At 39.9% G+C, this 25,694-nt stretch overlaps 1 protein-coding gene across 5 annotated transcripts in view; it reads left to right on the top strand.

Moving 5' to 3' along the window:
• Positions 1-25,694, top strand: part of DST (dystonin) — a 494,628-nt gene that overhangs the window by 462,333 nt on the left and 6,601 nt on the right. For 3 of the 5 annotated variants that reach the window (XM_012532210.3, XM_033424316.2, XM_004267779.3), the window contains 14 exons: positions 824-943; positions 3,602-3,771; positions 5,302-5,461; positions 7,842-8,036; positions 8,545-8,673; positions 13,433-13,576; positions 14,239-14,427; positions 15,547-15,673; positions 17,648-17,811; positions 18,762-18,924; positions 20,485-20,639; positions 20,811-20,885; positions 21,790-21,807; positions 24,558-24,675. In XM_012532210.3, the coding sequence (XP_012387664.2) occupies positions 824-943; positions 3,602-3,771; positions 5,302-5,461; positions 7,842-8,036; positions 8,545-8,673; positions 13,433-13,576; positions 14,239-14,427; positions 15,547-15,673; positions 17,648-17,811; positions 18,762-18,924; positions 20,485-20,639; positions 20,811-20,885; positions 21,790-21,807; positions 24,558-24,675 (1,927 nt within the window). Of the gene's footprint in view, positions 1-823; positions 944-3,601; positions 3,772-5,301; positions 5,462-7,841; positions 8,037-8,544; positions 8,674-13,432; positions 13,577-14,238; positions 14,428-15,546; positions 15,674-17,647; positions 17,812-18,761; positions 18,925-20,484; positions 20,640-20,810; positions 20,886-21,789; positions 21,808-24,557; positions 24,676-25,573; positions 25,646-25,694 lie in introns of all 5 variants that reach the window. The other 2 variants (XM_033424298.2, XM_033424315.2) reach the window with 1 other exon arrangement.

A 25,694-nucleotide genomic window follows, 5' to 3' on the forward strand; every position in this document is an offset into this window, starting at 1 on the left:
CATAAGAATTAAACACCACCTTAGAAGTAAATCCAGATCTGTCAAGAGACAACAGTGGAAGCTTACATTATTATTTTTTTAGTTTTATTGATGTATAGTTGATTTACAATGTTGTGTTTAATTTCTGCTGTACAGCAAAGCGATTCAGTTATACATCTATCTATTCTTTTTCATGTTTTTTTCCACTATGGTTTATCCCAGGATATTGAATATAGGTCCCTGTGCTATATAGTAAGACCCTGTTATTTATGCATCCTATATATACTAGTTCGCATCTGTTAATCCCAAACTCCCACTCCATCCCTCCCCCACGCTCCTTCCCCCTTGGCAACCACAAGTCTGTTCTCTATGTCTGTGAGTCTGTTTCTGTTTTGTAGATAAGTTCATTTGTGTTGTATTTTAGATTCCAATCAGAACAGCAGACAGAAAACCAAATGAAAAGCAATGTAAGAGACCTATGGGATAATACAAAGCATGCCAGTCTACGCTTACATTATTTATTAAACAAAAGAAAGGGTGGGACGTTCTGCCTGATGCTCCCTAACTGCTTCTAGGCTCACTTCTATTTTTGTTAAAGCTGACATGTTTGAATGAGTTATAACAAAGTGACCACGGGGCATGACCACAAAAGCTGAGCGTCAACAAGACATTTTGTAATCTGCTGATGAAAATATTCTTTCTTGTTCTTCTTCAGGGAGAATTTTGAATGTATAATTGTTAACATTTTCATTAATATCAATTTCTGTTTAGAAATGTACTAGATTTCAAATCTAGTGAGTATGCCTGAAAGTTTTCTGGACAAAGATGTGAATTTCTTTTACAGTTCCATGAAGCTTGGAGTAAGCTTATGGAGTGGCTGGAAGAGTCAGAGAAGTCTTTGGATTCTGAACTGGAAATTGCCAACGACCCAGACAAAATCAAAGCACAACTGGCACAGCATAAGGTGGGTCTGCAGTTAAGAAAAGCACATTGTATCGTTGTATATCTCAGGGTCACTTTTAAATTCCTACCTGATTGTGTATTTATTCACCACTGGAGAAAAAGGCTGTCCAACGTGGACCTGTATTAAATTTAAAACCAATTGCCCTTTACATTGGTCAAGTGCTCATTCCATTATGATTCCAGGGTTAATTGTTAAAAGAAAACTCACTGAATTAAAACTGGAAGTCTTCCGCAGTCTAAAACACATAAAGGACTTCTAGAGGCCGAACATTGGCACTTCGGTTTATCACAACTGCCTTGTCTTGTAATTTCTTTCATAGACCAAATGCCATGCAGAACATAATTATGTACTAAAAGGAACGTAGATTTTGCCATATATATTCCTACATACAGTGCAGTGGGGAAAATTGGTTGCCACTTCCTAAATTGGTATTACTGTGTATGTGTGTGAAATTCCACCCCTCCCCTCAAAGACACATAGTCACTGGCTTCCTTGTGTAGACAAGAAGATATGGAGACACTGTGTTTTATATTTTCTGCCTTTTATATTCCTACCACATGCCATTCAAAGAACATCCCTCCCCCCATCCTCCCCAACTCTCTTGAATTTGGGTCTTTCTGTTATTCTGTTTGTAAAGTGATCATCGGCCCTCAGGGTGAGGATGTGGGTAAAAGGAGACCGTCCCTGCAAACCATTTTACAATCTTAGGCATCTACATATAAATCATTGCTTGAAACATGATAGCTTTTAAAATGCTGGAAAAGATTGAATGATATAAGTTTTATCATCATCAGAACATTCTAGCCCTCGTGTTCATCCAGGCTGGTTGCTTCCGTCAGTGGGCCTGACCAGCTGCAGGGGTCAGGATCCTAGGATGATGGGGAAACATGCTGAGGTCCTTTCTTTGGCTGGATGAGGGCTTACGAGTGGCTTGTCCTGATGGCCCCTCTGCCTGGGAGCTGCCCCATCTAGCACTGGCAGCCCAGAGATGGTGACCAGCACCCTTTCCCGTCCCCTCCTTCTCAGAATAGAATGCCTTATGTGAACTTGAGCATAGACGTTGTGTTACATAGTCTGATGAAAGCATACGGCATATTTAAAGTAGAGAATCCTGGAAATAAGAATGTGTGAAGAACCCTATTAGATTTCTTTTTCCTAGTGAGACCTGTCACCAGTCACCATTTCTCTGAGATAACAGGGTACGTTAAGCCTATCTTAAAAGAAGTCTTTTCTGTTCATCGTTTGGATACTTTTTGTCTTTAAAAAGTTTGACTCTATCCTGTATTCAGCTGTAACATTTGTTTTGTATAAGAAAATCTGTGTCGATACCATGATTCTAAAGCTAGCGTTCTGTTTCGAAAAACGTGAAAAACATAATAATTACAGAAAACAGACTACAGAAATAGTGACATATTGTGATGGGATTTATTGCCAAAAAATTCCCAGATGTAGTTGCCTCCTATTATAAAAGATATATATAGTGTGGTATTAGTGAAACACTTCAAGTGTGTAACATTTTTAAGGCAATACAATTTATTAGGTAATTGTAACCTCGAGGTTATTTTGGGAAATTACATTTGCATAGCATTTTACTGCCTGGGGTGATTCTGATGTGCTACCAGGATTGAGAATCTCCATGTTTGTGTTTCCTTGATATTTTATAAGCTTTTAAGCTGCCCATGAAGTTGACCTTTTTTCTTCTCATCACTGAGATTATGTATTCAATAGCAGTTGTCTTACTCTTTCTATTAAATGTTTACAAACACCCACAAAATGCAAGATGATGCTAAGGGTCCTACAGAGATAATACCCCTGCTCTATGAAAGCTTATAATTGAGTTATATAGAAAGATTACAATTCATCCCTCCCCCACATGCGTATATACACACACAGACATGAAGGGTTCACTAACACTGTAAAAGCTGAAAAATACAGGTGTCATATTAGCCATGTAGCTGTTTGGTAGTGGAAAGTCATCTATAGACCTTCAGAGACTTGGGTAGGGCGTTGTGGATGTGAGGAGGGACGTGGCCTCCCCAGGTATGCCTAGAATGAGTGGGTCCAAACACAGAACCAAAGCTATGGTTCTTTTCCCCTTATCCTGGCTCACAGATAAAATACATGTAACATTACAGTGAGAATCCAAAATGTGTGACAGAAAATCTTTTTGACAATAAAAAACAACTGTAGTAAGTTTATACATTACTGGGTCATTCTGTGTCCAGACTGGACCCATACTTACTCATAGAGTATTAGCTACATTTTCCTCTCTGGGCTCGTGGGTCTCTCAATAGTTTATTAGCAATTCCACTTTACCATAACTATTTATACTGTTTGTAGTTTATGTCTACAAGAGATTCAGGATTTGTTTTGCTTTGAAATTGGTTTTTTTTTGATACTACTAGGTGCTCTTAATAATAATAGGTGCTTGATAATAGTAGGTGCTTAGCTTCTGCCAAAAGTTAATCCTTCCATTTGAAAGTTTAAAGGTTCTTCTCTACCCTGGTGTGTTCCCTGTTGAGTACGCACTACACCATGTGACTTGATGATGGCTGATGTCTCCATTTATTTAAGAGGAATGCCTTTTTCACTGTCTCTTACCTATTTGTGTATCAATCCCAAGTAGAAATGCATGCTGCTCTCTTGTTGGATGTACAGGAGTTTCAGAAATCCCTCGGAGCCAAGCATTCTGTCTACGACACCACCAACAGGACTGGGCGTTCTCTGAAGGAGAAGACCTCCCTGGCTGACGACAACCTGAAGCTGGATGACATGCTGAGTGAGCTCAGAGACAAGTGGGACACGATCTGTGGGAAGTCGGTGGAGAGGTGAGATGCGCCTGACAGCCGCTCACTCACCTTGCTGGACCCCTGGCAGCTGTCACGGTCCTGGCGCTCTGCAGGCAGGGTTTGGAACCTTGAATACACACCTCCTTTGCCTGGAGAATGTCTGCTCATCCTCGATGCCCCGCACACACAGTGCCTCCCCCAGAGGCTTTGCTGTTCAGTATTATTTACGTTTAAGTGCCCGGTTCATTCAAAAATGACATCCTTCTCCAAGCCTCCCCGCATCTCACATGCGACTACAGCGCCTGCCTTCGGACTGGTCCCCAGGTCTGCCATGGTCCTCCTCAGTCCCGTTTCCACATCACCAGTAGGCCTGTCTTCTTAAAGTATAAGTGGGATCTTGTCACCCCCCCCTTCCCCCCCAACCCCGCTTCATACCCTTTAGGGACTAACTCTTGGATGTGGATTAGGATACAGGCCCCGTCACTGTGGCAAGCAGGGTCCTACCAGCCTGACCCCACCCACCCCTTCCCAGTCTCCCTCCTCCTCACTACACTTCAACCATGAAGACCCAAAATGTTAAAAAAATGTTAAAGTAGCTAAGAAAGTTAAAACAGTAGTTGAAGAGTTCACATATCTTATACATGTTTCCAAATTTTTCATTGATCCTTAGTTACTTTTGTCAGTATCCAAATTGAATAGAATATCATATTCCATTCTAGGGAACTTCATAATAAGTTTTTAGTGTTAGTCTTTTTTGTTGTTGTTGTTGTTGTTTTGCGGTACACGGGCCTCTCACTGTTGTGGCCTCTCCCGTTGCGGAGCACAGGCTCCGGACGCGCAGGCTCAGCGGCCATGGCTCACGGGCCCAGCCGTTCCACGGCATGTGGGATCTTCCTGGACCGGGACACAAACCCATGTCCCCTGCATCGGCAGGCGGACTTTCAACCACTGCGCCACCAGGGAAGCCCTAGTGTTAGTTTTTCAGAATCAATAAAATCTTCTCTCAGAAGGTTACATACTTTTTACAGTGTCCTATAAATGATTTCACGACAATTCATATGGCATTCTTGAAAAGATAGAAAGTCACAGTGATGAACAGATCCATGAGTGGCAGGTGTCCGCCGTGGAGGCAGACTGTGACCAGGAAGAGCCAGCCTGAGGGAGATCTGGGGTTGATAGACTGTTCTGGGTCTTGACTATGGTGATGTTACATGAACATATACATGTTTTAAAATCCATAGAACTGTACACCCCAAAGGTCAAACTTACTGCATGATACTTTAAAACACAATTTAATTGAAAAGGCATATTTTTATGACGAAACTAAAGGGCCCGTGAGGTGGTGATGAGGGAATTTTCCTGGAACAGGTGCCATGGATTTAAGCAATGAAAAGAAAATTGGAGAGAAGTTTGTTATTTTCTAAGGAAAGCAGAGAAACAGCAGTGAGTCCGAATATACTGCTTTTCCTCTTGAGGTCTGCTTAGCCTTCGTGGATGTTTTTTAGATGTTTGGATATAGAGGGCAGCTTTTTTGTTGCTCAGATTGATTTTTTCCATTTTTTCCCCTAGACAAAACAAATTGGAAGAAGCCCTCTTATTTTCTGGGCAATTCACAGATGCCCTGCAGGCCCTCATTGACTGGCTGTACAGGGTTGAGCCCCAGCTGGCTGAGGACCAGCCTGTCCACGGAGACATCGATCTAGTGATGAATCTGATCGATAATCACAAGGTATTGTTATCTGGGACATTTTATTTTATCTTGCTTGATTATTCTGAATGTAGAGGGAACTGTAACCACTTAATTTAGCTTTGTAAAAATCTACAGAGTATCTGTCATGCTACATAATAGTCTTTAATACTGAAATATGTGACATTTGAGGAGAACAAGGAAGCCAGCTTTAAAAGTGATGCAGGAAAATTACTTCAGTATCAGTGAAATACTTTGGTTTTAAATTTCCCTATCCGAAACCTTGCTAGAACTTGAAAAGTGATTTCATTGTCTGGCACTTTAAAACGTTTTTCAAGAATGTTTTAGTATCTTTTGTTATTCATTTAGGTAATTATGTGATATAATTTAAAATCGTTCGTTCTGTGACCTGGAACTAGGTCATTGCTGAAGTGCTAGATGTGTGACATGATCTGTGGGGGTCATGATCAGCTGCTTCTCTTTTTCTCAAAAACAGTTTTAACCTTGCCCCTTGACCTGTAGCAGTTTAAGAGACAACAGCGTATGCCATTAGGGATTCAGTTATTACTTCAAGAAAATTGGTTTCCTTGCCGTCTCCTGATATGTATGTCAATCTGTTGTACAAATCAAAGGTGGTATTTGAGACGTCCCAGAGATATACTGAGTGTAAGGTCCTAAATTGTGATCAAATACTGTTACAACTTAAAGAACCTTGAAAACAGCATGAGGCCCGGTACTAATGTAGGATGGTTGGCTTTATATATACAATTTTCTTACAGCACTACACTTGAATTCATGTCATATTCCTCTCTATAATTTTTCAGTTCAGAAAACGTATTTCATTTTAAAATGTTCTCTTTATACCTCCCTGCTTATGCTATTTTGATCTTACCTGTTCTTTTTAAAATAATTGGTCCTTTTGCATATTTATTTCCCCTTTTCTCGTTCCATTATCTCATTATACCCATAGAAGAGAGTTTGTTATGTTTGAACATTAACAGAAAATGAGAGAATAGATGAAGAACATTGATCTGGCCTACAAACATTTTAAAAACTTTAAATTATGTTGCTTTGCCTATATTGAAACAAATGTTTTGTGCATGATTAATACAAACTTTTGCATCCCCTGGCACTCCTTCAATGACTGATGAATAATGTAATGTTACTTTGTACATAAATGCCATTTTTAGAAGCTCACTGTCTAAATATTTACTCCCCTAGGCACTTGGCTGGTTTTTTATATACTAAAGGTCAACAAGAATGAATTAATCATTCAGCATTAGTAATACAGTTGGAAGCCCCAATAAGAAGTTTAAGTATACAAAGTACATTGGAAAGCCTGCTCAGAACCGTGGGACTAGTCCTGTCACAAAAGGGAGAGTTAGACGCTGTACCTTGTATCTGTGTGTTTGTGCATGTGTGTTTGTTCATGTGTGTGTGTGTGTGTGTGTGTGTGTGTGTGTTTATCTCTGCGGGCACACCTCATTTAACACTATCAGAGTGAAATCAGCAAAGAACTCATCACACTGTTTCTGGATTATTTTCGACAGTCTCACTTTTATGAATGGTCTGAGTATCAGAATAGAAACTCATGGATAGAGTCAGAAGGATAAAATGTGCTTGGTAATATTCATTTGTGATGATTTCTTAGAAGAATAAGCTGATTTTAGTTTATATATGAAGTTGGTTATTTGAAAGATCTGGTTGCAGACAGACTCTTGGGTCAGAAATGGATTTAGTCCGGGACCAAAAGAAGCCACTTTAACCCTTGGCACATCAGAGTTCATCAAAATTGGGTGGGAGAGACAAATAAAAAGCTTTTCCTCCAAGGTGACAGATTAAGGAGTCAAGCCTCTAAAATTTGACGTTATGGGTTAGTGCCCAGGATCCTGTGAAAGCTACAACAAAGGATTGTTGGAGGGAAAAAAAGAAGATGTGCCAGCCCTGCTGTTGTCTCCAAGGGCTGCTTAGTTACCGGTCAGTCTCTTAGGTGTGTTTGCTGATGGAGAGCAGTGTGGTGGCCAGCACACACTGGGCGCACACAGTAATGATTCCAGAGGGATTGGGACACCCTCACAAAGTATCACAGAAAAGAAGTTGTGATGCATTTTTGCATGGGATTGAAATAAAGAAGGGTGACCACCATTCTTTAAGTCCAACATGTCATTTAAAAAATAACATTCACTCAGGAAAACATTACAAAATTGAGGAGCAAATTGATACAAGCCTAGACTTGACGGTGCCCTCACAGGAGCGGTGTGTCTTGTCTTATTTTCTGCAGATTCTGCGGAAAACGTGGGTCATTAAACTGTAGGTCTTGGAGAGCCATACATGATGTTATGTGCACATACATATTTCATATAGTATGTCTTACTGTTTGGGCTTTGTAATTTAAAATTAATTTTTTAAAATTTGGTCTTAGGTCTTCCAGAAGGAGCTGGGGAAGAGGACCAGCAGCGTGCAGGCCCTGAAGCGCTCAGCCCGGGAGCTCATAGAGGGCAGCCAGGATGACTCCTCCTGGGTCAGGGTCCAGATGCAGGAGCTGAGCACACGCTGGGAGACGGTGTGTGCACTCTCCATATCCAAGCAGACCCGCCTAGAAGCAGCTCTGCGCCAGGTAAAGCCCTGGGATTACAGCTGCTGGGTGTGCTGACAAAGATCCTGCACCCCCAACAGGAACCGCTGTTCTGAAGGACCACAGGGCTCCTGTGTCTCAGCCAGGATAGTCATGGGGAGGAAGTCCTTAGAGCATCATTGCGTGGGTCCGCTCCCCGCCCAACTCCTCCCCAAAGAATTTAAATGACTCAACAGAGGGAGGCTTTCTAATCTTCCCGTAAAAGTGCTGTTTGAGTCTTTTTTTCAGCTAGAATGTATAATGGGCTGCCATTCATCTCACATCAGATTGTTAAAATGGTGAATTATTCTTCACATAGGCCTTTTTGACGGATTAGATGTTTTCTTACATTTGTAAAATGCAGCACCATGTATCTTTATCTTTTTAATGGGAATAATGGATATAATGAATCAGTTTAAATTTAAGACTTTTTTTTTCCATTGAGAGGAGGACTTGACTCTACTAACAAGCATGTTTGGGAATCTTTTTTGGGGCGCATGTGAACCATTAGGCAGAGGAGTTTCACTCGGTGGTCCACGCCCTCCTGGAGTGGCTGGCGGAAGCGGAGCAGACCCTTCGTTTCCATGGCATTCTCCCAGACGATGAGGATGCTCTTCGGACTCTCATTGATCAGCATAAAGTGAGTTACATAAATGCTCAGTAAAAATAAGTGAGAAAGACAAACAAAGTAGAGAAAATGGACTCGTGATTGCAAATACCAACTGCATGAATATCTTCCTTCCTGAGAAGTAGTGAAAGATCTGGTATGTTTGAGAATTTATCTGTATCCTCCTTTCTTACATAGGTGTGTCCCCATGCAACTACGCACATGTGTGTGTGGCTATTTTTGTTTTTTAATGTCGTCTTTATAGAAGGTGGTTATTTTAAAACTAGTCACTCTGAAGGAACCCTCCTAAACTGTTGGTGGGAATGTAAGTTGGTGCAGCCACTGTGGAGAACAGTATGGAGGTTCCACAGAAAACTAAAAATAGAGCTGCCATATGATCCAGCAATCCCACTCCTGAGCATATATCCAGACAAAACTATAATATACTTCAATTAAAAAAATAAAATAAAATAAAACTAGTCACTCTGTTTTCCTATCTCCAGGAAGCACATTTTTCTAGGGAACTCTTTGGCTCCTGAGCAAAACTGGTCAATTTTGTTGCACTTAGATGTGCATTTCAAAGATGAAACTTCCTTACTGAGCAGTATGACATTTATCAAATTATAACCATTAGAATTGTCAATTAATGATTTTTACCTTTGTAAGCAAGACAAGCAAGTAGTTTAATAACTGGTCTTCAAATTTTATTTTTAAACCTCTGCCAATTCTGTTTTTAATCAAGAGCTGCTTTAAATTCTTTTGAGAAGTAACCCATTTATAAATTATAAATAAAAAATGGATTATGTAAGTAGATATACTATTAAATAATTAACCAGGGCTTCCCTGGTGGTGCAGTGGTTGAGGGTCCACCTGCCGATGCAGGGGACACGGGTTCGTGCCCTGGTCCGGGAAGATCCCACATGCCGCAGAGCAGCTGGGCCCGTGAGCCGTGGCCGCTGAGCCTGCGCGTCCGGAGCCTGTGCTCTGCAACGGGAGAGGCCACAACAGTGAGAGGCCCGCGTACCACCAAAAAAAAAAATAGTTAACCAAGTAAAAATCTGGCCGTTGAATTTTCAGGTCAAAATTATTCCTGTGGCGATGCATAGGACTAGCAAAACCCTTAAGAGAGTGGTCCAGAGAGTTCTTAACAGATAATTTTTTTAACCTTTGACTCTAAAAGTCAGGAGTTAGCAATGCTAATACTCAGTGTAGTATTCTTCCACCTGGGGTGTAGTGTTCTGAAAATTAAGTATCTTGAGGGTTTTTTTCTATTCTTTTTTTTTTTTTGAAGTATAGTTGATTTACAATGCTGTGTTAATTTCTGCTGCACAGCAAAGTGATTCAGTTATACACATATATACATTCTTTTTTTAAATATTCTTTTCCATTATGGTTTATCATAGGATATTGAATATAGTTCTCTATGCATTACAGTAGGACCTTGTTGCTTATCCATTCTATATATAAAAGCTTACATCTGCTAACCCCAGCCTCCCACTCCATCCCTCACCCAATGCATTCCCCCTTGGCAACCACAAGTCAGTTCTCTATTTCCATGAGTCTGTTTCTGTTTTGTAGATCACTTATATCACATGATATAAGTGATATCATGTGGTATTTGTCTTTCTCTTATGACTTACTTCACTTAGTGTGATAATCTCTAGCTGTATCATGTTGCTGCATGTGGCATTATTTCATACTTTTTATGGCTGAGTAGTATTCCATTCTACATAGGTACCATCTCTTCTTTATCCAGTCATCTGTCAATGGACACTTAGGTTGTTTCCATGTCTTGGCTATTGTGAACAGTCCTGCTATGAACATAGGGGTGCATGTATCTTTTTGAATTATAGTTTTGTCTGGATACATGCCCAGAAGTGGGATTGCTGGATCATGTGGTAGCTCTATTTTCAGTTTTCTGAGGAACCTCCACACTATTCTCCATAGTGGCTGCACCAATTTACATTCCCACCAACAGTGTAGGAGGGTTCCCTTTTCTCTACACCCTCTCCAGCATTTGTAGACATTTTAATGATGGCCACTCTAACCCGTGTGAGGTGGTATCTCGTAGTTTTTATTTGCATTTCTCTCATAATTAGTGATGTTGAGCATCTTTTCATGTGCCTGTTGACTTCAGTGTATTTAGTATTGATGTCAGCATTTCCTATAAACGGTAAAGGATCTTTTTAGTACCACTGAATAACCTGGTGTTGCAAGGTCAAGTTGGAAATACATAATTAATTCCATTGTAGCATGGGTGACATCATCTTTGGTGACTTCTTATGTTAATTACGATGCTCTCTCAATGATGGGCTGCTTACGCTATAGCAATGAAATATTGCCTTGTTAATAAAAGGGATGTGAGCTTGTATAACATTATCTGGAGGAATGAAATGCTGCATACACTTTTTCAAGTTGAAGCTGGCCTGTAAGAGCAGGAAAATTACATCACATTTACTGTACATTTTTGATTCAGTTAAATATTTTGAAAATCTAGTTTATGTTACCATAGGCTGACCATCAGCTGCTTTGGGTTCCACTGACATACTAGGGTTTGGGTGTCAAGAGTGTCCCCTGAAGCCCAGGGTGCATATATGCCCTACAGAACCGAGGCTACCTGTGGTATCACCACCCTCACAGCAGGGCCAGGAAACCCCCAGAAACATCAGGAGGCAGGCATCCCGGGAGGGGTACTGGTTTCAAGAACAGATTATCTTTAAACATTTTAAATTAGCATACAATTGCATGCAATTTTATAAAGTGCTTCTCTGTAATAATATTTTGCAGTGATATTGTTCGTTCTGTTTCATTTCTTTTGCTTCCCTTCACACATTCTCACCAATAGAAGAAAAACAGAATATTTAATTTCTTAGACTAGAGCCCTCTCAATATAATCCAACTTCTAAAATTGGCAGATTTTCCCATGTGAGCACAAACCACTGAGGCAGCACTCAGACTGGCCTGGAAGAGCCCAGGGTGCTGTCAGGAGTTGGTACCCAGTCCACAGTGTTTCCAGTGGGAGCTGGGCGCCCAGTGTGGGAGTGATTAAAAGTACATGATTGGATCAGCTCACCTCTGGAAAAGCACAGCTGTTCTTAACCTTCTGGTTTTCTCTTCCTAGTAAAGTTTGTTTCCTTTCACTTAAAAGGGGTCTGTTTTGGGGAAAATTAAAATATTTTTAAGGTAGGTCATGACATTTAAAAAGTAGGTCATCAAAGTCTGTGAGTCTGTTTCTGTTTTGTAAATAATTTCATTTGCTTATGGTTACCAAAGGGGAAAGGTGGGGAGAGGGATAAGTTAGGAGTTTGGGAGTAACATATACACAGTACTATATATAATATAGGTAACCAACAAGGACCTACTGTAGTATATAGCACAGGGAACTCTGCTCTACTCAGTGTTCTGTAATAACCTATATGGGAAAAGAACCTAATCTGAAAAAGAATGGATATATGTATATGTATAACTGAATCACTTTGCTGTATACCTGAAACTAACACAACATTGTAAATCAACTATACTCCAATATGAAATAAAAATTAAATTAAAATAAATACATAAATAAAAATAAAAAGTAGGTCATGTTAGCAGAGTAATTGAACCTGGACTCCCCAATGGTAAAAATGTGGAAATAAAGGTTAAAAAGCATTTATTCACTCACACAGGTACAAAATTGAATAAGACACAGTCTTTTGATCTTGTGGACCTTAACAATCTAGTAGCTGTGCATATAAACAAAATATTTTATTAGAGTGAAATGCCAAGGTAGGAGGCGTATGACAGCTGCTTCAGAGGTTTAGAAACAAAAGGTCACTAGATGTGAACACCTATACTTTCTGACCCCCTGGTTACACGGCGTGGGTAACACAAGTGCCATCCATCCCCTGGCACCCTTGTCAGGTGTGGAAGGAATCCTTCTTAGTGTGGGTTCCAGGTAGATTGGAGGGGTCAGTGGATGTTTGAAATTCAGTGCAGGGTTTGGGAAGCATGTGCCCCACAAGCATGTGCCCAAATGCCTCACATTTTGGGGGGCAAAAGTCCTCATTTTTTAGCCCCGCTTTCAGAGTTCTGTGATCCATGAATCTGTGGGTACAGTTCTGATGGTAGAAAGTAAAGTATGTGAGACATTTATAAAAAGGTTGATTTGACAGCCTTCCAAAGCCTGTTGAGGTGTATTCATCCTTCCAGGGCTGAGAGTGGCTCTTTTTACTGCCCTTTAAGGGACATTTTTCCCAGAGGCTGGCCGCTGTCAGGCCCACTTGCTCCAGACTCACTCGACTCCTTCCCCACTGGACGCTGGGCCTTCTCTCCCACAACCCAGCCTTTCTAGTTCCCTGCCAGTCTGCTGTCTTCCTTGGCACTTTTTGGATACACATTCCTATCATCCCTGACACGGTTAATGCTACTTTGAATACTAACCTCCTCGTCGTATTTGCTAGAACGTTTTTTTTTTTTTTGCAATCCATATTGTTTCTATCGCTGGCTTAGTATCTGTCCCAATTCTTGCCTCTACGAATATAATTATAATGTATTCAAATTTAGGAGAGTGTCTTTTTTGTTTAATGTATTTTGTAAAGCATGAGATAGTATCCTGTAGTTGGATCTTGAGATAGTGTGAGAAGGTACTTTATCCGATTACTGTCCCTTCTCCTCCCTTAATTCCTCACTCGGTGGATGATTTCCAGCTGTGAATAAACCGATGTAAGTTCTTGCTTATTGGTTTAGCTCTGACAGTCCAGTGGACGTTGCTGGCCTTTTAGTTTCAGCCCGTGTGTCTTTGTTTATGCTGTAGGAATTCATGAAGAGACTGGAAGAAAAGCGCGCTGCCCTCAACAAAGCCACCAGCATGGGAGACTCCATCCTGGCCATCTGCCACCCAGACTCCATCACCACCGTCAAGCACTGGATTACCATCATCCGGGCCAGATTCGAGGAGGTCCGTGCATCTCAGTCCATCTTTAGAGCAGCTGGAGCTTTGAGAGTCAGGGGAGGGGGCGTGGAAACTCGGGCAATTAATGACGTATTTATGGCTGTGGGAACCTAAGGGCTTATGTTCTTCACAAGACCATTCTTCTGTGTGTTACCTGTCTCTGCCACCCACTTTTCTTTAAAAAGTTACAAGCATTCTGCAGCTATGTCCCTGAAACTATGTGGTTCACTGTAGGACTTTCTGTCCACTTCCAGATCACGTCTGTTGAATAGGTTTTTCAGAGCCGTCTATGCTTGTGGAATGAATTGCACACACAAGTGAATTCATTCTGTATTTAAGATCTTAGCTATTTTTATTTCCACTCTGTGCTACACAGAGTGAGCATATGTGATTCTTCAGGGAATGCATGTTTGAACTTAAATTAGCAGGCAAAGGGAAGCCTGGGTGATTGACGTACATCTAAACTTCTGAGGGTGACAGCCATCACAAAGGGCTCCTGGGTCCTCCACAGGCTGGGTCTTGGTACCACTGATGGGATCTAGAAAGACCAGAGAGTTATGGATCTAGCCTGGGATGATCCTAATTTACATTTAAGTGTGGTGTATGTTACATCAGTTACATTATTCACTGAGATGGAAGAAATTCAGAGCAGTTGTTTTCTCCATCAGGTACTGGCCTGGGCAAAGCAGCACCAGCAGAGACTAGCCAGTGCCCTGGCAGGACTCATCGCCAAGCAGGAGTTGCTGGAAGCCCTGCTGGCCTGGTTGCAGTGGGCTGAAACCACACTGAGCGACAGGGATAAAGAGGTCATCCCACAGGAGATTGAAGAGGTGAAAGCCCTCATTGCAGAACACCAGGTAAATAGATGTCATCCTAACCTGCCTTCTCAGACACTGTCTTTGCTTCACACTGTACTTCTCAGAAGACTGCTCTGTGCTTCTTACCTTCACTTCCTCAGACACACTCCTCAACTCCTCCACCGAGTTTCTGACGCCACTGCTGCCCTGGAGCTTCTCTCTGGAGAGTCACTTAGTTTTGCTGGTGTCTCCTGCCCTGTGTGACCTTCCCACGCTCCTCCCTTTCGGCCCCATCCATGGAGCTGTGCTCGCATCTCAGATGGGCTCCCCCCGTCCCTGTGCTGTGCGGCTGCTTCCCACTATTGCTGTCGTATTTTGATAAACGTATAAGATATCGATGCCTGTGATGGCCCTGAAGTGTCTCTGTCAACCGAGGCATTAAAGTGTCAGTGTCCTCCAGTGTGACAGACATTCCAGAAATGTGTTTCTTCACTTCTCACTTTTTTCTGCCTTCTCCTTTTCCCATCACTTTTCACCAGTCTCTGCCCTTGCCACAGATTCCAGATACAGGGACACCTGGTCAACCATGATAAAAAGTCCAAGGAGATGAGATAAATGGCAACATAGTCAAACCTTTTAAATGTAAACTTGAACCTGAATGACTTTGACCCTCCTTGGTAGAGTAGATTTATTGATAGGGATATTTTAAATGTATCCACATTTATGTGGATATGCTTTATGTCACTGTATATCAAAGCCATCTTAAGTATTTCAGATATGTAGGTGAGATGTGTCGCAGGAAAGCCCTAGAGACACCCCAGCTAACTCGTTCCTTTGTAGACAAATGCTCACTTTAAGATTCTTCAGGGAGAGCTTGGAAGCTTGGTCCTGGCTGGTGCACAGACAGGTTGTGTTCCTCATGCAGCTGCTCCCCCTGTGGTCTTCAAATAAAACAAGTTGCTTTTATAACACTGTAGTTACTTATCACCTATTAACATTTTGTAGTCTGTAAATACTGTATTATGATGGTTAGATTTTTTTTTATCCTAGATAAAACATGTTTTATTCTTTTTTCAGAAATGATAGTATGGTCCTTTTATCTTCTCGTTTTTAGTTCATTTCTAAAGATGTTTTTCTCTGATATACTTGTATCTAGTTGACATCATTTCTTTCTTTCAGACCTTCATGGAGGAAATGACCAGAAAACAACCTGACGTGGACAAAGTCACCAAGACCTACAAGAGGAGAGTGGCGGACCCCTCCTTACATTCCCACATTCCGGTCTTGGATAAGGGGCGAGCAGGAAGTAAGCAGTGGCTAATTTCTTTAACATGAGGATGGTTAAGCAAGGAAGTTAGTTTCCTTTTATTTTGAGTTATGGTTTGACATTTTGGAGCCATAGGTGATTCTACATGAGCTCTCAATCATAAAAGGTTTTCTTTCTTTCTTTTTTTTTTTTCATTAATTTATTTATCTTTGGCTGTGTTGGGTCTTTGTTGCTGCATGCGGGCTTTCTCTAGTTGTGGTGAGCGGGGGCTACTCTTCGTTGCGGTGTGCAGGCTTCTCATTGCAGTGGCCTCTCTTGTTGCAGAGCACGGGCTCTAGGCATACGGGCTTCAGTAGTTGTGGCACGCGGGCTCAGTAGTTGTGGCGCATGGGCTTAGTTGTTCCACGGCATGTGGGATCTTCCTGGACCAGGGCTCGAACCCGTGTCCCCTGCATTGGCAGGCGGATTCTTAACCACTGTGCCACCAGGGAAGTCCCATAAAAGGTTTTCTTGAAAGAATATGTGGGCTAAGTATTATAGCAACTTATTTAAAAATAAAGGAAAGGATAAATCCAGGTCTCTATATGTGTAACTTTATTTGCTCGAAGTGTATCTTTCAGATTAGCCAGAAGAAATCAGGAATAACTTTCAACAAGAACAGAAGTCATCACCCCCTTTGAATTGACTCATTCTGCTTCTCTTATATAAATAACCTTAAAGTGGAATGGAACAAGAATGACCATGACCTGGATAAAGTTCATGACCTAACTGTTCACTAGTAACCAGCAATCTGATAGATTTTCTTCATGTTCATTTGACTTGAGGCTCTATTTACTGACTTCTCAGGCTGTCTTGACCCAGCGAAGTGACATTAAATACAATAATAGCTAGCTCAGATAAGATTTAGAAGCAGCACAATTTATACCAGGCAGTTTGTATATTTCTGAATGGTGCCTTACTAAAGAAAAGTGGTTTTGGATCTGTCATAGTCGTGTCTTGCACAAGGAGGCAGGGTAACAAAGTTGTTAGGAACTCTGGACACAGACTGCCTGGCTGTCCCCACCCCTCAGCATCTGGGAAACGCAACCTTGGACACGTTACTTGAACCCCTTCTGAGCCTCAATTTCCTCATCTGTGGAAAGGGAGAATTATAACCTCATTAGACTATGGTGAGGACTTAATGAGCTCGTGTATGAAGTGCTTAGCATACTTCCTGGAATACTGTTAAATGCTCAATAAATATTAGCTATTGATATTTTTATGTAACTCCATGGGAGTTAGGAATTCTGGGCAAATCTCAGCTTGGATGCTAACTTCCTATGAAAGCTTAGGCCAGTGATTTATTTTTCTAGGTCACATTGAACGATTTAGTTAGATAAGGAAACTGCAGTGAGATAATTGCTCTGTGAAGTTATAGAAACTTGTGAATACTAGAAAGAGGGAGGAAACTTTAGGAAGGCAGTAAATTAGGATATGAGACGATGCACAGGAAACACACAATCTCAGTGGAAAATGGACCTGGAAGAAGGCTGGGACCGTAATCACACACTTCCGTACTTGATTGGGAATTTGTCGGGTATCTTGGTCTGACTCTGGCGAGCCGCCCAGTGCCTCCTGCCCTCCTCTCAGCTGGGTTTGCCCAAACTGATTCACATGCACTGCAGTGCCCTGGCAGTAGCAAAGAGGAGGACTGCAGGATGCTTCTTTGTCATTGAAGTGGTGCAGATTTTAGGCTGGAAAATGTTTGAAGCATAAATGTATTGAGAGAACTTTCCAGTATTTCAGGGCTCCCGTCAAGAATATTTCTCTGCTGTCTCTGAACGGTGTGCGACCCTTGTTAAGTAAAACACATTTGACCCTGATATCGTGCATCACCTAAATTAGGGTGTTTCTTCACATCATAGCTAGTAATGAAGTTGATTCAGTCTGAACAAGGAACAGTAAAGGTCAAGCCTTAATGTATTTCAAAACCCTGGAGACTTTGCCATCCTAACTCAAGTTATGTTTGAACAGGAAAACGCTTCCCAGCGTCAAGCTTCTATCCCTCTGGGTCACAGACACAAATTGAAACCAAGAATCCCAGGGTCAACTTACTGGTGAGCAAGTGGCAGCAAGTCTGGCTGCTCGCCTTGGAAAGGAGGAGGAAGCTTAATGACGCCCTGGACAGACTGGAGGAGGTGAGAAAACTCTTACATTGGGTACCATATTGTCATCTGCCCTCATTCACCGGAACACATTGCCAAGATCTTGATTTTTTTCAACGTTTCTAATAATAGATAAGAAAACTCTTGATGTCTGAGTGCTTATTTTACTTCTAAAATTAAAGCCACAGGTATGAATGTTTTTATGGGGGGAAAAAACCCTGATATATGGGCCTTGGATTTAGGGAATCAAAGTCAAAAACAGGTATGTTGTAACATAATCAGGAGCTGACTCCTTCGGAAAAGATCTGGCTTGACGTATGTTTGCTGACAGCATCTTCTGGCAACTATAATCATTTATAATGCAGATCATTTATTCATATATACTCTGTGATCTGAAGTGTAGGGTGTCAGATTCTAGAATTGGTAAATTTCTAGAAGGTGAGGAGTTAGGAGCGACTGGTGGCAGAGACGTGAGGGGTAATAAGATAGGTAAAATCGGTCTTGTTCAGCTGGGCCTGCTCCCTGGGGTACAGAGCTCCTGTCACCTTGGGCCACACCACCTTTGTGAGTTCGGCATTATCAGAAATTTTCAGTGTGACTTTTTGAGGAGTTTTGTTTCCTCTATTTGTAAAGAAAAAACAGTGACAGTAACAGAATAAACTTTAGAGAAAAAATGTTCAAGTCCCCTTTGCAAGATGATACCTTTCCTGGAGGGAATGATCTGTGTGTTACCTAGAGGATCATTAAAAACGTTATTCATATTGTATAAGATAATAATTTTTATTATCTAGAGGATCATTAAAAATAACATTATTCATATTGTATAAGATAATTTTGGTTATCTAGTGGATCATTATAAACATTATTCATATTATATAATTTTTGTTATCTAGAGGATCATTCGAAATAACGTTATTCATATTGTGTAAGATATAATTTGAGCACAGCAGTAACTCAGGCAAAATGCCTTTTGCCCTCTTCAGCTAAGGGAATTTGCCAACTTTGATTTCGATGTCTGGCGCAAAAAGTACATGCGATGGATGAATCACAAGAAATCTCGAGTGATGGACTTCTTCAGGAGGATCGATAAAGACCAGGATGGGAAAATAACCCGACAAGAATTTATTGACGGGATTCTTTCCTCAAGTAAGTCCCAAGAGAGGTGGCCATAACAGATGTAATTTTTAAAGAAAATAAGCACAGTTTAAAATTGTGGAGCCAGTAAACCTGTGTTACTAATAAAACATCACCTTTAAACTTGGCTGTGAAGTCATTGCCCTCAAAAAAAAAAACAAAAAAACAAAAAAACTGTCCTTAGTTAAAATTTATGGCTTTGAAGTCAGGCACCCTTACTAATTGTGTCACCACAGATAAACTCCTTTTCTCCACTGGAGCTGTGTCCCTATTTAGTGTAATCAGGTTAATAATACTTAATTCTTAGATTGTGTTGCCTGGCATAAAATGGGAAATCAGTAAATGCAAGTCAGTCTCTCTCTTTTTTATTTTAGTTCACATTCTGATCTAATGTTGTCATTAGTAGGAAATTAGAAGGCTATAAAAATTCTAAAGGTATGTGCCCCCTTCTTGTTTGATAGATTTTTTTTTTTTTTTTTTTTTTTTTTTTTGCGGTATGTGGGCCTCTCACTGTTGTGGCCTCTCCCGTTGCGGAGCACAGGCTCTGGACACGCAGGCTCAGCGGCCATGGCTCACGGGCCCAGCCGCTCCACGACATGTGGGATCTTCCCGGACCGGGGCACGAACCCGTGTCCCCTGCATCGGCAGGGGTACTCTCAACCACTGCACCACCAGGGAAGCCCTGATAGATTATTTTGATCACATGTATGTGATTTCTCTGGCAGATGTTACTAGAAGCACTCTTAAAGTAAATTTCATGTAAATTATTCCTTAAGTGGTACTTGAACCATATGAAATTTGCTAATATTAAACAGTTTTTAGCCTAGAAAAACAGCCATTTCGTAAGATTCATCCTAATAGTAGTTAAAGGTAAATTTAGGCCACATATGTAGTGATAGTGCTTGTGTGATGTAAATCAGGTTTTTGTTTTTGTTTTTTTTAAGGATTGTAATATACTTGATCATCCTAATCATTTAACTGGCCACACTACAATTAAAATGTGCGATCGAGAATGTCTTACGGCAGAATTAACAAGTTAATGCTATTTACTTTTTCTTTAAGACGTAAATCTTTTTGTAAAATGTTATTGTAAGTAGCAGCTCTTACCAACTTTCATTGCGACCAGAGTATGACATATACTGAGAATATCTTAATTATCACTCATACGTGGAATCTAAACCAAAAGTGAAACTCACAGAGATAGTAGAAAAATAATTGCCAGGGGCTGGGAAATGGAGGAGATAGGGAGAGGTTGGTACAAGGGTACAGATTTTCAGCAATAAAATGAATAAGGTCTGAGTATCTACTGTACAACATGGTGACTGTGGTTGATAACACCATATTGTATAATTGGAATTAGCTGAGAGAGTAAAATTCATTCTCACCCAAAAAAACCCAAAGAGTAAAAGATAAACATGTGAGGTGATGGATGTGTTAATTAACTAGATGGGGGGAATCCCTCCACAATGTGTGCGTGTATCGAATTATTATGATTACAGTTTAAATATCTTACAGTTTTATTTGTCAGTTATTCCTCAATAGCACTACTTACCATTGTTTTGAAAATGTTAGAGTTCCCTACCAGTCGTCTGGAGATGAGTGCAGTTGCAGACATCTTTGACAGAGATGGCGATGGATACATCGACTACTATGAATTTGTAGCTGCCCTTCACCCAAATAAAGATGCATACAAACCTATCACTGATGCTGACAAAATTGAAGATGAGGTACTCATTACCTTTCCACCGGGTAGAACAAGCACTGTGTGTTCTGCCCAGATACCATGTACAATTCATGCAGTTGTTTTATTTCCATGTTTAGTTGTTGCATACAGGTTTTAAGGATGCCACGATGTAATATTAATGTGAAAGTGACTGTTTTATCATTGCTTCTGGCAGGTGACAAGGCAGGTAGCTAAGTGCAAATGTGCAAAACGATTCCAAGTTGAACAGATTGGAGATAACAAATACAGGGTAAGTTTTCAAAATAGCTGTGTAGTTCTTTCAAAGGATAAAAATTAAAAACTTTGTCTGCATTGTTTCCCAGGAATGCCAGTTATTTATTTTTACCTTCTATCAAATATAATGGTATATGAAATTCCATCTTTCGTCATTTTTAATGATATAAAGATAGCTTGCATTTTGTATATTAGGACATATCTCTGACATGTATGATACATCCATTCAAGGAGAAAAATATTCACAGAAAAATACATCTCATATATTTAGGTTGCTTCGAATTACTTTATATTTTATTGTGATTAGAGGTAAGTTGTCATATTTTCAGTAACAAAGCTTTTCCAAGCCAGGAAATGAAGTTAAAATGTTTACTTATTTTTGTAAATGTGAAAAAGAGGTAGTGTTTTCCACTGATGCAGAAATTTAAAAAAATTTACATCTCAGTAACTCAGTTCACCTTCTTTAGAACAATTACTTGAAGACCCTTGTGACTTTGTCACTCTTTCTCTATCTTTTTTCTCTTTTTTTGGAACATCTCTTATTTGTAGTAGCTAGATAGGAAATGTGCAGAGATTCCCTCCTACAGTATATTACTTATAAATGAAACATTATTCACTTTGCTTTTATATTTCCACATTGAAAAATATTCATCTACATATTTGAATTTTTAACTTAAATTTGAAACCCAAAGACTTTCACAAAAATTTGCAAAGAAAAATTTCTGATTATTTGGTTTGAAGTTGAGAAAAATGGGTACCTGCACATCTCTAAACTAGATACTATATCCAGAAACCCAAAGTGTGAGCATGTGTGTGTGTGTGTGTGTGTGTGTGTGTGTGTGTGTGTGTGTGTTCTAGTCATATAGAAAGTTTCCTGTTGAACTAATTATGTCTTTCTTCCATTTTTCATTTTTTATCAGTTCTTCCTGGGAAATCAGGTATAAACCAGTGGAATGTATTCTCAAGTTCCCAATAATTTTTTTTAACTTTAATTCATAGTCATTAAAGCTTGCCCTGGCCAATCTTTCCCATGCTGTCCCCCTAGCTACTACATTGTTGGTTGGCGTGGTGTTTCTGTATACGCTATAAGTGTCCTTGATCCAGGACTCTTTTTTGCCTTGTGTCTCAAATGAGGAGATTACCTTTAAGCAAACCAGATAATCAACTGTAGCTGGGCTGGGTACAGTGTTACAAATGCAATTTTCAGTTCCTGTCTTTAATAATACTATTCTCATCTACTGTATACAAGTATTCATTGCAACACAAAGTTGATTGTCCACACATCTCTGTGTGGCCTCGTTGGTGTTTGGCCATTGAAGCTGTATGCCCTGGTATAAGGTAGCTAGCGAAGGGCCAGCATCCAGCCAGTGACCTGGAAAAACAGCGCAGGGGAGAGGTCACCATGGCACTTGGCCACGGTGATGTGATCTCTCCAAAGCAGCTGTTTTCCCTGTGCCCTAATTCATTGATTTAGGGCTTTGCATCCTGAGTAGAAACTTTAACTCTGGAGGTTTTAAATGATGTCACTCCTTTTGAGGAAATGTTTCTCTTATAACTTACACAAAATCTTAGTCATACTTTATGTCATTTTGACCTCACATTTAAGTCAAGATAAATTGTCCAGGACACTGCATCATGATCAGAATTTTAGAACTGAAGACAAGAGAAATCAGATTTTGATTTAAACAAGGAGAGTTTTTTACTCTGTGCTTTTGGAAAGAACCATGCTATTTATAGTACCTGACCATATCCTATTAGCTATTATTCTGCCCCTCAGTTTCTAAGCCATATTACATCTTAAGTTTCAAATTACCTATTCTCCCCATTTATTGCAAGCAAATAATTTTTTCAAATAAAAATTTTCAGTTATTTTGAATAGATGTTTTGAAAACTTCCATAAAAAGTTACTTTTCTATTCTTGTTATTTTCTGAGTTGGTAATTGGGATAGCATCTTTTGTTTATGGAAAGGATGAAGTATTTCAAAAGATTTAATTCACAGCACAAAGAACAACATTAGGGTCCTTTTTTTTTTTTTTTTTGGTCTCACAGTTTAGCTGTTGAGAAAATTACGGAAATTCTAAAGACAATGGTAGTTGTCAGAGAATACCTTCTCAAAATAAAATGTAAAGTCATTCATGTTTATTATAATGGAAATAATTGAAATATCTCTATAAAATATTTTTATGTTCTTTATATGATGATATAAATAAATATTTATATCCTTAAAACTTGTTTTGAACATAGTCTTGGAACAAAAGCATATCGTCTAATTATCTGGTTCCTTAAGGGTAATTTTCTTTAAATCCCCTCCTTTCCCTTTGCTTATTAGCAGCACCAAATTTTTTCTAACAAAATAAATATGCATTTTGATTTTTAAATTTTAATTTACATTTCTATAGCAGGTTCAACTACAGGAAAGTTGAAGTCTCAAGGCTTAAAAACCATTTTAGAAAAAGTGATGTGAAAAGGTTTGATGTAAACGCCTGAGTCCCACTGGTGCATTTTACATGCTTTCCAAGTCCTTTCTGAGTTTCAGGGTCTGGAATGGTTGGCTTTGTCCTAGTGTTCTCTTCCTGAAACTCAGTGTTAAAATTTATGAAAAGCAGCAGATTGTTTCTACTTCACGTTTTCTGTTTATCCCTCATGAGCCCAGACAAGTAGTCACAATTGTATGTTACCTGCCTTAAAAAGAAGCTATTTATGTCTACTTGACTGTTCATTTTGCTATGGTATCCACCGGGTTGGCAACCATGAAATTCAGTCTGGTGGTTTTTATAAGTTGGACACGAGCTTATTAGAAATGATTTAAAAGTATAAAATCATTTCTCATGGGCTTTCGTAATAAATAAACCTTATGATCAGAAACTACCTGTAGTCTAGACGTTTATTCAAGACCTGCAGAATCTGTAGTGTATATGATTGGAGATCCACTGAAAGGGCAAGAAAAAGACAAGTGCTTCTCAGTGTCAGCAATTTTGGTATATAGAGCTTTAAAGAAAAGCCTTTAGATTTGAAAGCTGTATCATTCCTAATGTGTCAGTGACTGTTCTAATATTACAGTAATCTAAAAATGGCACATGAATCCAGCCTTTAACAAATTAGCCTACCAGATCATTAGTGATGCAGAAGTTTTATTTAACCGTGAAATTTTTATTAGTCATGATCATTTACTACTTTATCTCTCTAAGTCAGAACTGTTTAGAGAAAACAGAATGAGTTTATAAAGATTTCTCCCACGGATTTCAGTGGAAAACAGTTTCAGGTGTAAGAGGAAGTTTTCATGAAGAAGAATCAGAGTTTATTAAATTTTCTTTAGAATCATCTTACCTCCTGGAAGCCCTGGGCAAGTGGGCCAGTGCTTATTTTCATGGCTGTGTTTAATCTCTAGAAACATTTTCCATTACTGCCTTACTAACGTTGTTTCCGTCATAAGAGAGAAAAATCATTTTTAGAAGAAAGCTTCAATATTACTGTGATAACCTTTGTTATCTTTTTCCACACTATTTCCTTTGGGCTAAATCAGCATGCAGCCGTCTAACGCAGATCATGATAAACCCCTTTCTCTGAGATTTTACTAATCGCTGCGAACTAAACCAGAAGTTAGAGTTGGTTGCTTACGCAGATCGCACCTCATCCTTTGAGATTTCCTCTTGACAATTAGAGGGTCTTCTTTCTTCCTCTTCCCAGTTTGGAGACTCCCAGCAACTCCGGCTTGTCCGAATCCTGCGAAGTACTGTGATGGTTCGTGTTGGAGGTGGATGGATGGCCCTGGATGAGTTCTTAGTGAAAAATGATCCTTGCAGGGGTAAGGAGATACTTATGTCAAGATAATAACACCACGAAAGTATATCGATCTTGAATTATTTTCCAGCATCAAAAACACAGTGGGGCTAATTTTGGTCATTTATTACAGTAAAGAATGTTTCACATTGGTCTGTCAGCCTGAAGTTCCCAAAGAACTTGTGGCAATTGTGTAAACCGTGTTCCTCTCATAGTTTTTTTTTACTTCTCCTGGATAACTAGGAGACTGGGAGGCAGGAAACACTAGAATAGATTTTCCTTTGTGAGGCGTTCCCATCTGCAAGTTTCAAAATGAGCAGTTCTACCAACCAGGGGAAGGATTTCCTCCGTCGTTAAGTAGCAAAGTAAGGGGAGAGAAAATTGAGCGACGAAGATTGAAGATACCGTACAGTAAAAGTTTAAAAGCAGAAGTTTTTGTGAAATTAGGGGGAGGCAAGGAAAGCAGTATTGAAAACTTTTTTTAAATAATGAACTGCTAATTTGACTCTGAATTTTGAAGTTACAGATTAGAGCCTTAACAATATGCACACATAATATACCATAGCTCTCAGGTATCTGGGAGTGCGTTCCCAGGAGCCAGTCAGCAGGCCTGCCTTCTATATTTTGGAAATAATGCAGCTGAAGGTAATGCAGCTCCATTTACGAAACAAAGAATTGAGAATGCAGAGTGTTCTGTGGGGTAGCCTAGGAAAGTTAGCTCAATTGGGGTGAAGCCTTCCAAATACATTTTTCATCCTGAGTCAGACCTTTGAGTGTTTCCCTTCGCAGGGCCAGTTTTCTCCTAAATTGTGCGCTAAAGGCCCAATCTGAGCAACCCTTGCATAATCAACTACTGTACTTTGTTTCTTCTCCTGCTAACAGTTTTCTTGAATGTGATTGGTATCCTGTGTCATTTCTTCTAGTTCATCATCATGGGAGTAAAATGTTACGTTCGGAATCAAACTCTTCAATTACTACTACTCAGCCTACTATAGGTTGGCGACCCCTCTCTTTGCCTCTCCCCTCTGACCTCTCCTCTTTCCT

This window comes from Orcinus orca, chromosome 10, assembly GCF_937001465.1.
Source record: "Orcinus orca chromosome 10, mOrcOrc1.1, whole genome shotgun sequence".
NCBI lineage: Eukaryota > Metazoa > Chordata > Mammalia > Artiodactyla > Delphinidae > Orcinus > Orcinus orca.